This window comes from Trachypithecus francoisi, unplaced genomic scaffold (genome assembly GCF_009764315.1).
Source record: "Trachypithecus francoisi isolate TF-2019V2 unplaced genomic scaffold, Tfra_2.0 Lachesis_group11, whole genome shotgun sequence".
In the NCBI taxonomy this organism is placed as follows: Eukaryota; Metazoa; Chordata; class Mammalia; order Primates; family Cercopithecidae; genus Trachypithecus; species Trachypithecus francoisi.
In genome coordinates, this window is record NW_022681456.1 from 56,637,368 (window position 1) to 56,653,053 (window position 15,686).

The following is a 15,686-nucleotide window of genomic DNA, read 5'->3' on the forward strand; positions in this document are numbered from 1 at the left end:
GGAACCAATCACTTTGGTTTCTCACATTCTCCTCACATTGCTTACAGTTGCTTCAAGAACAGATTTTTTTTGCCTTCTCTGAAGTTGTTATCAGATAGAGACGCAAATGCATCACATTCTCAGACCCACAAATGGCTGAAAACTAAAGTGCATTTTAAATGGCAAGCCTCGGGTTAAGAACTGTTGAACAGGTCCACTCAAAGAAACTTGAGAACTGCCAGGATGTGAAGCCAAGATCCCTGTTATCTTTCTGGTAAAAAGTCAGTTACCAATTCCTTTCTGTGACTACACTTTTGAGAACAAATGTCACACCAGGATGATTGCGCTTGTAGTAGTGGGAGAAAAGGAATGTATGTGAGGAGGCTGATACTTTAACTGAACAACTCACACTATCTTGCCCTAGAGCTGACTAACATGAATTGTACTTTACTATAGTATATTCTTTCTGTAAAATGTAATAAATCTCTTTTTTTCTGTAAAGTGTGAGTAACCTTGGGATCTGAAACCCCAAAAGGGTAAAAGACTATTCACAGGTTTGAGAAGTGGTGGAGATTTTTGCAGAGAGGAATGTCAGATATCATCTGTGTACATCCTTCTGAACACAGCTTTTGTTACTCACTCTTCTGTTCTATCTCCACCCTGTTTGTCAGATTTCTCATTTACAGCCTCAACTCCTTCCAAAAACCAGTGACATTGCCACAAACCAGTGAGATTTAGTCCCTTGAAACCTCTGTGCCTACTCTGGGGGACAGCACACCTGTCCAGCTCTTCCTGTCCTCATTGATGGGATGTGAGGATCCATTTCTGAAACAACTGAGTCAGAAGCATCCAAAAGAATCAATGAAAGAAGGATACACCTAGCAAGATGCTAAGGAGCAACACACTAAGCACTTAAAAAATACTTGATATCCAAGGCCAATTCCAGATCAAGTAAATCAGAAATCTCTAGGTGTGGGGTTCAGCTACTGGTATTTTTTAAAATCTCCCCCAGATGACTATAAAGAATAGACGAGGTTGAGAACCACAAGATTAGCACAATACAGAAATGTAGGGAGAGCTGCCATGTAGGTAACACTATACTGTTTCAAAGTCAGTGACTTCTCAGGCAAAAATTATTGAGGTAGAGCCGTAAGATACTTCAATTGGCATAAAACCTGGTGCAGTAGTTTTGAAATATGGCCCCAAAGACACAGCTAAAGCAGTGGTTAGAGGGAAATGTATAGTAGTAAATGCCCACAGGAGAAAGCAGAAAATATCTAAAATTGACACTCTAATATCACAATTAAAAGAACTAGAGAAGCAAGAGCAAACACATTCAAAAGCTAGCAAAAGACAAGAAATAACTAAGATCAGAATAGAACTGAAGGAGATAGAGACACGAAAAACCCTTCAAAAAATCAATGAATCCAGGAGCTGGTTTTTTGAAAAGATCAACAAAATTGATAGACTGCTAGCAAGACTAATAAAGAAGAAAAGAGGGAAGAATCAAATAGACACAATAAAAAATGATAAATGGGATATCACCACTGACCCCACAGAAATACAAACTACCATCAGAGAATACTATAAACACTTCTATGCAAATAAACTAGAAAATCTAGAAGAAGTGGATAAATTTCTGGACACATACACTCTCCCAAGGCTACACCAAGAAGAAGTCAAATCCCTGAATAGACCAATAACAAGTTCTGAAATTGAGGCAGAAATTAATAGCCTACCAACCAAAAAATGCCCAGGACCAGATGGATTCACAACCGAATTCTACCAGAGGTACAAAGAGGAGCTGGTACCATTCCTTATGAAACTATTCCAAAAAAAAAAAAAAAAAAAAACCAGAAAAAGAAGGACTCCTCCCTAACTCGTTTTATGAGGCCAACATCATCCTGATACCAAAACCTGGCAGAGACACAACAAAAAAAATTTTTTCAGGCAAATATCCTTGATGAACATTGATGCGAAAATCCTCAATAAAATACTGGCAAACCGAATCCAGCAGCACATCAAAAAGCTTATCCACCACAATCAAGTCAGCTTCATCCATGGGATGCAAGCCTGGTTCAACATAGGCAAATCACTAAACGTAATTCATCACATAAACAGAAGCAATGAAAAAACCACACGATTATCTCAATAGATGCAGAAAAGGTCCTCAATAAAATTCAACAGTGCTTCATGCTAAAAACTCTCAATAAACTAGGTATTGATGGAACATGTCTCAAAATAATAAGAGCTGTTTATGACAAACCCACAGCCAATATTGTACTGAATGGGCAAAAACTGGAAGCATTCCCTCTGAAAATCGGCACAAGACAAGGACGCCCTCTCTCACCACTCCTATTCAACATAGTATTGGAAGTTCTGGCCAGGACAACCAGGCAAGAGAAAGAAATAAAGGGTATTCAAATAGAAAGAGAAATGAAATTGTCTCTGTTTGCAGATGACATGATTGTATATTTAGAAAACCCCGTCGTCTTGGCCCCAAATCTCCTTAAGTCGATAAGCAACTTCAGTCAAGTCTCAGGATACAAAATCAATGTGCAAAAATCACAAGCATTCCTGTACACCAATAACAGACAAACAGACAGCCAAATCATGAGTGAACTCCCATTCACAACTGCTACAAAGAGAATACAATACATAGGAATCCAACTTACAAGGCATGTGAAGGACCTCCTCAAGGAGAACTACAAACCACTCCTCAAAGAAATAAGAGGGGACACAAACAAATGGAAGAACATTCCCTGCTCTTGGATAGGAAGAATCAAGATCATGAAAATGGCCATACTGCCCAAAGTAATTTATAGATTCAATGCTATCCCCATCAAGCTACCATTGACTTCATTCACAGAATTAGAAAAAACTACTTTAAATTTCATATGGAACCAAAAAAGAACCCAAGACAATCCTAGGTAAAAGAACAAAGCTGGAGGTATCACGCTACTTGACTTCAAACTATACTACAATGTTACAGTGACCAAAACAGCATGGTACTGGTACCAAAACAGATATATAGACCAATGGAACAGAACAGAGGCCTGAGAAATAATGCCACACATCTACAACCATCTGATCTTTGACAAACGTGACAAAAGCAAGCAATGGCGAAAGGATTCCCTATTTAATAAATGGTGTTAGGAAAACTGGCTAGCCGTACGCAGAAAACTGAAACTGGACCCCTTTCTTATACCTTATACAAAAATTAACTCAAGATGGATTAAAGACTTAAACATAAGACCTAAAACCATAAAAACCCTAGAAGAAAACCTAGGTAATACCATTGAGGACATATGCATGGACAAAGACTTCATGACTAAAATACCAAAAGCAATGGCAACAAAAGCCAACATTGACAATTAGGATCTAATTAAATTAATGAGCTTCTGCACAGCAAAATAAACTATCATCAGAGTGAACAGGCAACCTACAGAATGGGAGAAAATTTTTGCAATCTCTCCATCTGACAATGGACTAATATCCAAAATCTACAAGGAACTTAAACAAATTTACAAGAAAAAAAACAACTCCATCAAAAAGTGGGCAAAGGATATGAACAGACACTTCTCAAAAGAAGACATTTATGTGGCCAACTCACATATGAAAAAAAGCTCATCATCTCTGGTCATTAGAGAAATGTAAATCAAAACCACAATGAGATACCATCTCACTCCAGTTAGAATGGCAATCATTAAAAAGTCAGGAAACAACAGATGCTGGAGAGGATATGGAGAAATAGGAAAACTTTTACACTGTTAGTGGGAGTGTAAATTAGTTCAACCATTGTGGAGGACAGTGTGGTGATTCATCAAGGATCTAGAACCAGAAATACCATTTGACCCAGCAATCCCATTACTGGGTATATACCCAAAGGATTATAAATCATTCTACTATAAAGACACATGCACACCTTTGTTTATTGCAGTATTGTTTACAATAGCAAAGACTTGGAACCAATCCAAACGCCCATCAATAATAGAAAATGTGGCACATATACACCATGGAATACTATGGAGCTATAAAAAAGGATGAGTTCATGTACTTTGCTGGGACGTGGATGAAGCTGAAAACCATCATTCTCAGCAAACTAATACAGGAACAGAAAACCAAACACTGCATGTTCTCACTCATAAGTGGGAGTTGAACAATGAGAGCACATGGACACAGGGAGGGGAACATCACACCCTGGGCCAGTCAGGGGACGGAGGCAAGGGGAGGGGTAGCATTAGGAGAAAGAGCTAATGTAGATGACGGGTTGATGGGTGCAGCAAACCACCAGGGCATGTGTATACCTATGTAACAAACCTGTATGTTCTGTACATGTATCCCAGAACTTAAGTATAATTTAAATATGTAGAGAGAAATATGGCCCCAAATTCTTTGACACTTCTCCCATTGAGAGTGAGGTATGTCTTCTCCCCTTGAATATGGGTGGATTTTTGACTGCTTCCTCCCAAAAACTGTAGTGGAATTGATGCTATCATTTCTCAGGCTACATCACAAAAGATGATACTATTTCCACTTTGCTACATGGCATGTTCATTTTGGATCCCAGGAGCCACCCTGGAAGAAGTCCAACTATCTTGAGCTACCATGCTGTAAGGAGGACCAGGCCATATGGAGAGGTCACATGTCAAGACTCTTCTTGATACTCCAGCCTAGTTCTCAGCCAACATCAGTGTTAACTGAATCACCGAGAGATTGACAGGTTATGTATGCATGCTGGGACTTAAAAACATCAATATAAAACATCAATATAAGTGTGTTGGAATAACGTCTCTGAATTTGTCCATCAAATATTTATTTTCCAGTTTTCCTCCAAATCTAAGATAACTCCTATAATCAATGAAATTATAAGTGCCTGAAGTGATGTATCCAACAGAGTATTTTTTGTAACTTGAATAGAGGCTACATTTGTATCAAAATAGAAAAAGTACTTTTACTCTGAAAATGCTAGGAAAAGTTTGGCACCATGAAACTGTCTAACCTCAAAGAAACCATCACTAGTATTTTGAAATATCAGAGAAATGAATGGACTTTAATAATTTGAATGTTGGTCTAGAAGGCTGACTGGTGGGCTCCAAAAAGGTGTGTTCATGTCCTAATCCACAGAACCCATGAAGGAACTATGACTCTGGAAACAGGATCTTCCCAGATGCAATTAAATTGAAGATTTCAAGATGAGATCATCCTGGACTATCCAGGTAGGACCTAATTTCAGTGACAGGTATCCTCATAGGAGACACATGGGAGAGACTTAACAGACAAAAGAGAAAGCAACGTAACCATGGAGGTAGAGATTGGAGTGAGGCTGCCACATGTCAAGGAATGTTAACAGCCACCAGAAACTGGAAGGAGAAAAGGACAAGAGCCCCTGGAGTGTAGCCCTGGGAACACCTTAACTTTCCAGAAATGTGAGAGAATAAATCTGTGTCCTCATAAGCCAGTTGTGGTAATTTGTTACAACAGCCATAGAAAATGAGTACCGTTGGGAAAAGTATTTCCTTATCTACTTCCTGCTTCCACATATGTGCGAAATTTAGTAAGTTGCAGTTTTTTATTCTTTAAACTTCTCATTAGGTTTCTACCTACAAAAGAGTTTTCAGTTCAAAATGTTATTCCTATAAAAATGTCAGATTTTTATTACTATTGTTTCTTTTGTTTAATGTTTCGTACACTTTTCTCTTTTCAATGTATGACCTAGCAGTGATTTTTTTTTTTTAAGGCTCTATTTACCAGCAATCTAGAGTACAAAGTGAAAGACTTGACTGAGCATTCTGAATTCTGCTGAGAGTTCATTTAAAATATATGTATTTGAGGCTGGGCGCAGGGTCTCACACCTGTAATCCCAGCACTTTGGGAGCTGGAGGCAGGCGGATCACCTGAGGTCAGGAGTTCAAGACCAGCCTGGCCAACACAGCGGAACCCCGTCTCTACTGAAAATACAAAAATTAGCCGGGCGTGGTGGAGCACGGCTGTAATCCCAGCTACTCAGTAGGCTGAGGCAGAGAATCGCTTGAACCCAGGAGGTGGAGGTTTCAGTGAGCCGAGATCTTGCCATTACACTCCAGCCTGGGTGACAGCACGAGACTCCGTCTCCAAAAATAAAATAAAATAAAAATATTTGGAGGGTAAGTGGTGAAGAGTGGAGCCTTGGTATAGAAAGGAAAATGATACCTTTGCTGTAAAGTATATGGGGTGTAGGGAAATGTCTGTACATATAAGAATGTCTGATGCTTTAAGGCTGTCTCACATTTCAGTTGAGGGATATCCTACAAAATACATGACTGATACGACTCAAAAATGTCCAGGTGTCAAAAATGAGGAAAGTATGAGAAACTGTCATAGCCAAAAGGAGCCTACAGAGACATGGGAACTAAAGGTAATGTGGTATCCTGAACAGAAAAAAAAAAAAGGGCATTAGGAAAAAATTAAGGAAATTTGAATAATGACTTTAGCTCAGAAGAATCTACCAATATTAGTTCATTAATTTCAAAAAATATTCTATACTAACACAAAATGTTAATAGTGGGTGAAATTGGGTGCTGAATATATGGGTATTCTTGGTACTATCTCAATTTTTCTGTAAATTGAAAACTTCTAAACAATAAAGTCTATTTTGTAGAAAATCTATCTTTACCAACATTCATATTTTAAACAAGAAACTGTAGGATGAAAGAAGTGAAACAGTTAATACAAATCAGTGGTGTTGAGGAAATTTTCTAGACTGTCTCCCAGAATGCTAGTCCCTATTGCAAAGAATTACTTTTTTATGTAAAGCTTTTTCCCTCCTAATTATTTGCAATGTGCCGAAAAGGGAATACCAAAAAACATTTCCGGATTTGCCACACACACACACACATACACACACACACACACACACACACACACAGAAAAATTGCTGGTTTGGCTTCCAGTCTGGTCTCCAGGGCTAACTGGCGTGCCATCTGCTCACAGCAGAGCGGTAACCATGGTTCATGTGTCACACCAGCGTGCGGTGTTAGGAAGTTTGCCCCGGCAAGTCTGGACAACTCCGCTTCCGCACAGGTTGCTGAGGGCGGGTGGGGATGGCGGCAGCAGCATCCAGAGGGTGTAGAACGTTCTTCCAAACCCCATCTGCTTTCCTCTCCTCTGGCTGTGCCCGGGGTCCCCGGGCGCGGCAAGCCTTGGGGACGTGCGCGGGTCTTCTATGCATAACAAAAGAGCCCTCCTCCTCCTCCTCCTCTTCCTTCTCCCGCCGCCCCGCGCCGCCCCGCGCCGCCCCCACCTTGGCTTCCCGCGGCCTCCCGGGCCCGCGTCCCCAGCAGGAATTGGCTCCCGGGCCCGAGGTTTCCAGGTACCCGGAAGGGGGAGGGGGCCGAGGCGGCAACAATTGGGCGGGTGAGGGCAAAACGCGCGACTCGGAGCGCCAAGACTCCGAGGGGCGGTGAGCCCGGGCCGTGCCGCCGCACGATTGGCCGGGGCCGCCCCGCCGGCCGCCGCTGATTGGTGGATTCTCAAATTCGGTCTCAAGGCGCCAGAGGAGGTGTTTTAGCGGGGACTACGATCCAGGCTGGAGTCGCGCTCGGCGGATCTGAACGCTGGCGCTGTCGGGACGCCGCGGGGTCCCCGCCAGCCCAGGGCACTCGGCGCGGGGATCTGCGCACCTAGCTCTCCCTTCCCGATGCCGCCGCCCGGCTGCTGATCGCCGCACCACCTTCCCTCATCTGCTTGGGTCGGTGGAGGTCCCTGCAGAGGCAGGAAGCCTCCTTCGGAAAGCAGGGGTAAGCGATAAGCGTGCGGCCCCAGCTCTGGTGGGGAGGCGGGAATTGGGATACGGGGACCCCTTCCGCCCCGGCTGCCAACCTGCCACCCCTCACATCCCCCGGCTGGCGAGGGCTCGAGGTGTTTCTGCCGGGGGACCCGGTGCGCAGAGGGTGTGCCGGGCGCAGCTCTCCTTCTAGCCCGGCAGTAGAGGGAATTTGCCCTTCCCCACAACTTGGGGCTTTCATTGGAGGAGTTTATTTGGGGGATCTGCTTGGAGGCCTGGGAAGTGGCTGCGCTCAGCGCTGAGTGGGTTTGGTCTGGCGATCGGGTTTCCTTCCCCCTGATTCAAAACCCCTCAAAGCCGAATTCCTCTCAGTTCTTTGCGCCAAAATTAACTGACCTGGGAGACCCTGTACTTTCTGACAGATTTGCCCAACATCCTTCCGACTTGGTAACTTTATTTTGCCGTCTAGCTTTTCATAAAGAAGTACTGTTTTTGTAGATTTTTTTTCTTCCCAGATTTTCAGTATTACTAAGCACACTTGAGGTGTTAGAGTTTTTTCGTGTGTTTTAGAAAGTTGAGGGTGGCTACAACTCCTGGAAATGCCCAGGATTTGCTTAGGCAAGGGGGAGTTTCATACTGACAAACAAGTAACACATATGTAGATATTTTTGTTTGAGGAAAAGGTACCTAATTGCAAAATCATTTTCTAGTGTAATTGTGCATTGCAGATGGAGGTAAATTGTTTAACACTAAAAGACCTGATCAGCCCCAGGCAGCCCAGACTGGATTTTGCAATTGAAGATGGGGAAAATGCACAAAAGGTAAGCTAACATAAACACCTTAGTTTCTAACATATTAAGGATGGTGATGTTCAATTCAATTAAGTGTTCCAACATGCCATTTGTATTTGTATTTAAGCATAATAAGTAATATTGATAAACATTATAGAAACATTCTTTTTTAGAAAATAGAGCGATCCAAACCATTATTGTTGCAATTCTACTCTCAGATATAGTGGGAAAAATAGGCGAGGTTCCATGTAATGTTGTAACCAATTTATATTCGTCAAAAATATGCTGGCTACAGCAATCAAAGTTTATAATACAGTTGTCAAGGGTAGTGTAGCTAATGCTCTGTAGGAATGCTAAGCCTCAGTTCCCAGGAAAATAGACATAAATGTCTTTGTAGGCATAAATGCTGGATTATTAAAGTGCTGTGAAATGTCTTCATACCGATGAACTAGCTCCCAGAGACTGTTCCATTCACAGTCTGTTCCATTCACAGGTCCTATATGGTAGACCTGTGCCTACCATATAGGGAGATAAAGTGGCTGAACTCATCAGTATATTCTGAATATTTTACCATACTATTGCTAGTTTTGCACTAGGCCATTCCCTTACATTTTGCACTCCTTGTGATTTGTAAGACCAAGGTGTTGTTTTCAAGAAGCATTACAAAGAAACTGGCCATAACAATGTCTAAACTATCTGAGCACTTTTCGGCAGAGGCAAATAGAAATAACAAAATAAGTTTTAGAAACTTTGAATATAAATCTGTGAGTAGCAACTTGGGCATTGAACTTCTCTGAGCTCCTGGTCTTATTTTTAGGCTTAGCATCAACAGTGAAATTCCTTGGTTGCAAAGCAACCCATGCTCATATGAGCCTTTGAAGAATACTTGATAATTGTTAATTTAGGATAGATGCAGATTGTATGCTCCCCCATCTAGGGATTTTTTTTTTTTTGTCCAGCATTTTGATTTATTTTTATTAGGTAAAGAAATACGGTAGTCCCCCTTATCCACAGGGAATGTGTTCCAAGACCTGCGGTGAGTACCTGAAACTGTGGATAATAGTGAACCGGATTGTCATTAGTTGGAACACATTTCTGCTTACTCTGTTTATGTTTTCCACCCCCAAATTTAGTGCCTTTTCCATCTTAACTAAGCACTTATGTACCATAGCTATAACTTTTGCAGTTTGGGGTATGACAGCAAAACTAGCATGAATTTCTTTTTCATTCTTTACAATTTCACAGATAGGAAATTAATTCTTACAGTAGATCTTAGCAACCTCGGCATATCTTTCCTTAAGTCAAGAACATTCACCTTTTCACTTAAAAGAGCACTTTATCGCTTCCCTTTGGCATATCCAAATGGCCAGCATCACTACTCTTGTGCTTTGGAGCCATTATGAAGTCAAAAAAGAGTTACTCGAACATGAGCACTGCAATACCATGACGGCCAGCCTGATAGCACAGTGGCTGCTAAGTGATTAATGAATGAGCAGGTAGTGTCTACAGTGCAAATACGGTGGACAAAGGGGTGAGTCACATCCCAAGCAGGACGGAGCAGGATGACGTGAGGTTTCATTACACAGAACTGCACACAGTCTAAAACTCATGAATTGTTTATTTCTGGAATTTTCCATGTGATATTTTTGGACCACAGTTGGCCACTGGAAGTGAAACCACAGATAAAGCGAAGATTATTTAAAGTGGCCCTTTTTTTTTTTTTTAATCATCTAAGTCGTGAGGGTGGAAATGCCCAGACTTAAAGTGTATATTCAGAGTTTTGACTTTGAGAGTTTTAGAGCAAAACTTTGTTTTCCTTTCCAATTTGGATGGTTTAGCCTTGAAAAAATATATATCCGTACATTTATATAAAGTCTAAGTTAGTGCTTTACTTCTCTTCCTCTGGGCCAATGACTTTTATCAAGTACCTTCAACAAGGACCCTTCTCCTCTAGCATCAGAAAGTGCTACTGTGTTCAGTTGAACTTTCACATTCTAATGTGTGTAGGAAAAAAAACTCAAGTGACTTAAAGAGATTGGGAAAGCAGTGAAAATGTTTGAAATAACATTTATAAGCAGGGATTATGTCACCTCAAATAGAAGGCAAGAGATGAGAATAGTGTGCTTTCATAGAGTTACTAGGAGGGGCTTCTGTCTCTCGTTTTCATGCTGCTATGAAGTAAAGGAAGGATGCTTTCTAGGGATAATGAAAACATGGGGTTTAAGAGCCAAGGGGTCCTGGGTTTGATTTCCTGCTTTGCCATTTGTTAGCTATGTGACCTAAAACAAATATACTTACAAGGTCTTTCAACAAATATTTTTGTTCCAGATGCTGGCGATATGGTGATTTAATGAGTTTCCTAATCTCCCTAAGTCCATTTTTTTCTTCCATAAATTGGAATTAATATATAATACTCCCCACATTGAGTTTCTGTAAAGCACCCATAGGCATATAGCCTTCACACTGTTTGGAATCAGACTGATAGCCTAAAGATGAACATGATGTCCACCCTGCCCTCAGTTACCAGGGAGACTTTCAGGGGCCCAAATGTAAAACTATACTGTGATTTGGTAAGTGCTATACTAGGAGTAGGAACAAATTACCTGGGCAGAAAGAAGAGGAAGAAATAAATTCATGGGAAGTTCAGAGAGGGTTAAAAAGCTTCACAGAGGAAGGGACATTTGGGCTAAGCATTAGTGGATGAGGAAGCTCAACCTCCAAGAAAGCAAGAGTGAATGAGATGGACATTTTAGGCAGAAGAAACAGCATGAGGTATGAGCATTCAAAAAATGTTCAAGAAATCAAGAGTGACTGGAAGCTAGTGGTGCTGAGTTGTTCCTTCTTGGAATCTCTCTGGGGAATACCTGGAGTGGTGTCTTGCTGGATCAGCGGTCATTTAGAGGATTTCTTTCTTGGCCATTTGCCCTTTGGTCAAGGTCTGTAAGTACTGTATTATGCATGCACCTTCTTACCAGTCATGGAGAAACTTTTCTTTAAAACATAAAGGAGTTTCCGACTTCATTATCCAAAGTTACTATGCCTCTTACCTGTTTACAATGCACCTGAGACAACAAAAGTAGAAAACAGGTAGTCTGGAGCAAAGAAGCTAGGAGAGCTTTGTGAAGGAGCTAGCACTTGAGCTGTGGCTGGAAGGAAGGAATACTGAGTCTCAGCAAGTAGAAGAGGGGAGCATGGCATATTTGGGGACAATGCCCAAACTTAATGGACATGGGTGTTCTTTGTAGGTCATTCATCTCTTTTGGGAGTGGGTGAGAAAGAAGGTGCGTTCAGTTTAGAATATGTTTGTAGCTGTGTGATTTATAGGTAAATAAATATGTGCAGAAAGCAGCAGGTAGCCTGATTTTGGAATTCAGGAAAGGTCGTAATCAAGTCCGAACGGGAATTGTCAGCATATAGGCCGATTTTAAAGCTCTATACATGGGAGTGGCAAATAGTGAGAGAGCAGCAGAGGGTTGTGTGTGGACTCTTGTGGTTTAGTTTGTAAGAGTGAAAATAGAAGGAGGCTGAGAAGGCATAGTCAGAAGTATGAGAAGAACCAGGAGAGAAAGAAACAGTGGAATCTCACAAGTTAAGGGCTGAGAGTTCTATAGAGCAAAGAATAGTCAACAGTCTTAACTGCTGCAGTGAGGTCAAGTAAGATATTTTGCCATGGACTTGATCTGGCAATGGAGAGATGACCTAAGTAAGACCAGTGGATCAGAACAGACTGGTAGTTTGAGGGACCCCCTAGGAGGTAGGCAGAGAAAACCCTCAGTGGGGATTGCTTCTAGAAAGTGTGCTCTGGAAAGAAGGAGAGTTGTTGGTCCATAGCTAGAAGGAGACACTTTCTAACATGTAGTCGTTGCAATGAGACTTAAATAGCAGACAGAATTTCAACAGGCAAAGCCAGTGGCATTAAAGAGGAAGTGGTGGTGTGAGCACCAGCTTTGCTGTGATAAAGTGCAGGGCAGGTCTGAGTAGCAAGGGGACTGTTTGGGCAGAATGTGGGATGTGCATGAGAGGGAACTGAAAAAGGCTGGCTAAATATGGCCCAAGCTAATATATACAGTTGACTGTGTATATTGTTTGAGATAACATGATCAAAGCCGTATCGGACACAGGAGCAGGACTAGAACCAAGACAACGAAGACCTTTCTGTGGCAGCACAAACCAGTTTACCTTATAGTCAGTGTGCTGGTGTTATTAGTAATAATAATGAACATTTGTATAGCACTTCACAGATGACAGAGTGCTTTGACCTTCTGAGCCCATCATCACAGCAACTCTATGGTAGGTAAGCCAAGGTGTATTACCTCTATTTATATAGAGAACTAGAGGGCCATTTCACAGGATACATTTCTCCAGACACTCTAATGGAGGGAGTGATTTCCAGGCTGTTGCAGGTTAGATTTCCTGAAGCAGATCTTACCCAGAGGTTAAGTGTGCAGGAGGTTTATTAGGAAGTACTCTTGGGATCAATGCCTAGGGAAGGGACAGGAAGGCATGGAATTGGACAGAAGGATAAGTGGAGCTGCAATACAGTCACAGTGGAAGTTACCTCTGGGGAGTTCTAGGGCAGCCATCAGAGGAGTCCAGAGTTGGGGCAAGGAGGCCCGGCTTTTTTTTTTTTTTTTTGAGACGGAATCTCTCTCTGTCGCCCAGGCTGGAGTGCAATGGCATGACCTTGGCTCACTGCAAGCTCTGCCTCCCGGGTTCACGCCATTCTCCTGCCTCAGCCTCCAGAATAGATGGGACTACAGGTGCCTGCCACCACGCCCGGCTAATTTTTGTTTTTGTATTTTTAGTAGAGACGGAGTTTCACCATGTTAGCCAGGATGGTCTCCATCTCCTGACCTCGTGATCCGCCCACCTTGGCCTCCCAGAGGCCTGGCTTTTATATGTCTGTGCTACTTCTACCAGCCAGTGAGTACAGGAGAGGCTTCCCAGGAAGTGGTGTGACCTTGGACGAGTCAGCCGTTTTCAGCCAAAGCCTTCCGGTTATGGGATGACTGTTGGCATTACTTCCAGCAGCCGGGGAATGAGTCATGTCTGAAGAGATAGGGTGCATCCCAGCATCCCCTCCACAGCTATGCGGCCTTGCTAGAAAACCTTGGAAATAGACACGTTCATCTAAATTCCTCATTTTATACATACGGAGACCTGGGCCCAGACAGAATAAACAGTTGTCCAGGATCAAAAAGATACAAACAGCTGGGACACAAATCAGGTTTCCATTGCAGTGCCCTTTCCACAGTCGTATGTGCTGTCAGCATAGCAGGACAGACAGATGGAGCAAGGTGTGACTAGATTGCAGTTGACTTTCTGTCCACCTGAGACCCTAGAATACAATTGGCTTAGCATTTTTTTCTCTTGATGTGGAGGTGTAATACAATCATAACCTACCACATGACCTAACTCCCATCCTACTTTAAGTATTCAGTAAACTACAGTGAAAATATATCAAAGTGTATAAAGAAATAATCCATTCTCAATTGCTCCCTCGCTAGGGAAAAAGTAACTCTGTTGGAAGCAATGGAGAAGGCGTGTGAATCTCTGTCCACCCAGCATGCCTGGACCACACCCTCCACCATGAGGATACCTTTTGGAATAACTCATCAAAGCACAGTGTTCTTTGAGTACCTGCAGTAGGCAAGGCATTGTGCCGAAAATTGTGACAAACAGGACATGTAGAACTTGCTTCTTGACCTTCTCAAGAGCACAGTCTTATTATTGAGACAAGACACACATCCAGGAAGTTAAATAGCAATATGATGTGCTATAGTATATTTAGCTTGAAATGCGAGTGAATGGTAATAAAGAACAGAAAAGAGGGAAAAGATAATAGCTAAGTTTTATCGAGCACTCCCTATAGTCCAGGAACTCATCTCATAACCCTTGAGATTGGTATTTTTATGAACTTCATTTTCAGTTGAGAGAAACAAAGTATAGTGAGGTACAGGAACTTGCCACACTCACCCCTGCTGATATGTAGCAGGGGCAGGTTAGCTGGACCTACATCCTGCACATATAACTATTTCCCCATGCTGCCTCTCCCTAGGTGCTAGTGGGGATCAGTGGCTTGCTGGCTACCTTTGGTTGGAGCTGTGAAAAAGATAACTTCTCCCACTCTGTACCCAGGACACAAGCTCGTTTTTAGATGGAGAATTTCAGAAAGTTCTGCCTTCAGCTATTTCTTGCATACCAATGATTTTACACTGAATGAGGTCATAGGTGACCTCAGGCAAGTTATTTGACTTCTCTGTGCCTCAGTTTCTTCATCTATACAATGGAAAAATGTTAATGCCTATGTCACAGGATTGGATGAAGAGTCAATACATGCAAAATACATGAAACAGGGTGTGGCACACAGTAAACAGTAATTTCCCTTGAGAGTTCACCTATAGAAGCCTTTATCAGAATAGCACGCTAACAGGGACTTGTTAAAAGAGGTGGGTAGATGCAGCACTCTGGGCTGGGTACTTACTGTAGTATGAGAAATCGCCACTTCCACTGACTCCTCTCCTTCTGCTTACACTAGGACTGAATGTTGCCATGACTAGCTTGCAGCTTCTGCTGATCCAAGGAGCAAGAGTTGCCTTGCCTACACAAACTCCAGTTTCTCCCAATATTTTACCTCTTCACACATTGCTCATTTATAGGAAAACACTATTGTAAACCCCTGCTCAACCAAAACACAACCATTCAGTAGCTGTATGGAGTGTACAGGGACAGAGTGACAGATAATTCATCTACCTTTGTAATTATGTAAGACACTGTTGACTAGAAGGGAATACTACAGAAAGCAGAATCTTTCTGTTTTTGAATATGGAATTACCAAATTCTCATATTGAATTTTTGAAACTTTTTTAGGGGAAAGATATGTTTTAATTACTTGGTAGTTCCAAAGGTGGATTCTATATACTTAGTCTTTTTTTACAATGGGCCCATCGTTAATCTTTTCTTAGAATTATTTAAGACATTCTAACTCAAAGTGTGGTCTGGAGGCAGATGCTATTCCACAAATTATCACCAGGGTGCAAAAAAGAATGAAACTTGGGAGTTAAGCACTTAAAAACCTCAGTAGTCTAGGTGTGATGGCTCATGCCTGTAATCCTAGCACTTTGAGAGGCCAAGATGGGATGATTAGTTGA

General features: G+C 42.0%; 1 protein-coding gene across 1 annotated transcript in view; it reads left to right on the forward strand.

Annotated features, from left to right (window-relative positions):
• Window positions 1-7,519: 7,519 nt before the first annotated feature.
• E2F7 (E2F transcription factor 7) overlaps window positions 7,520-15,686 on the forward strand; it is a 44,418-nt gene continuing 36,251 nt past the window's right edge. Inside the window, exons 1-2 of the mRNA XM_033221194.1 lie at window positions 7,520-7,757; window positions 8,473-8,565. Coding sequence (XP_033077085.1) covers window positions 8,473-8,565 — 93 coding nt within the window. The 5' untranslated portion in view covers window positions 7,520-7,757. The remainder of the gene's footprint in view (window positions 7,758-8,472; window positions 8,566-15,686) is intronic.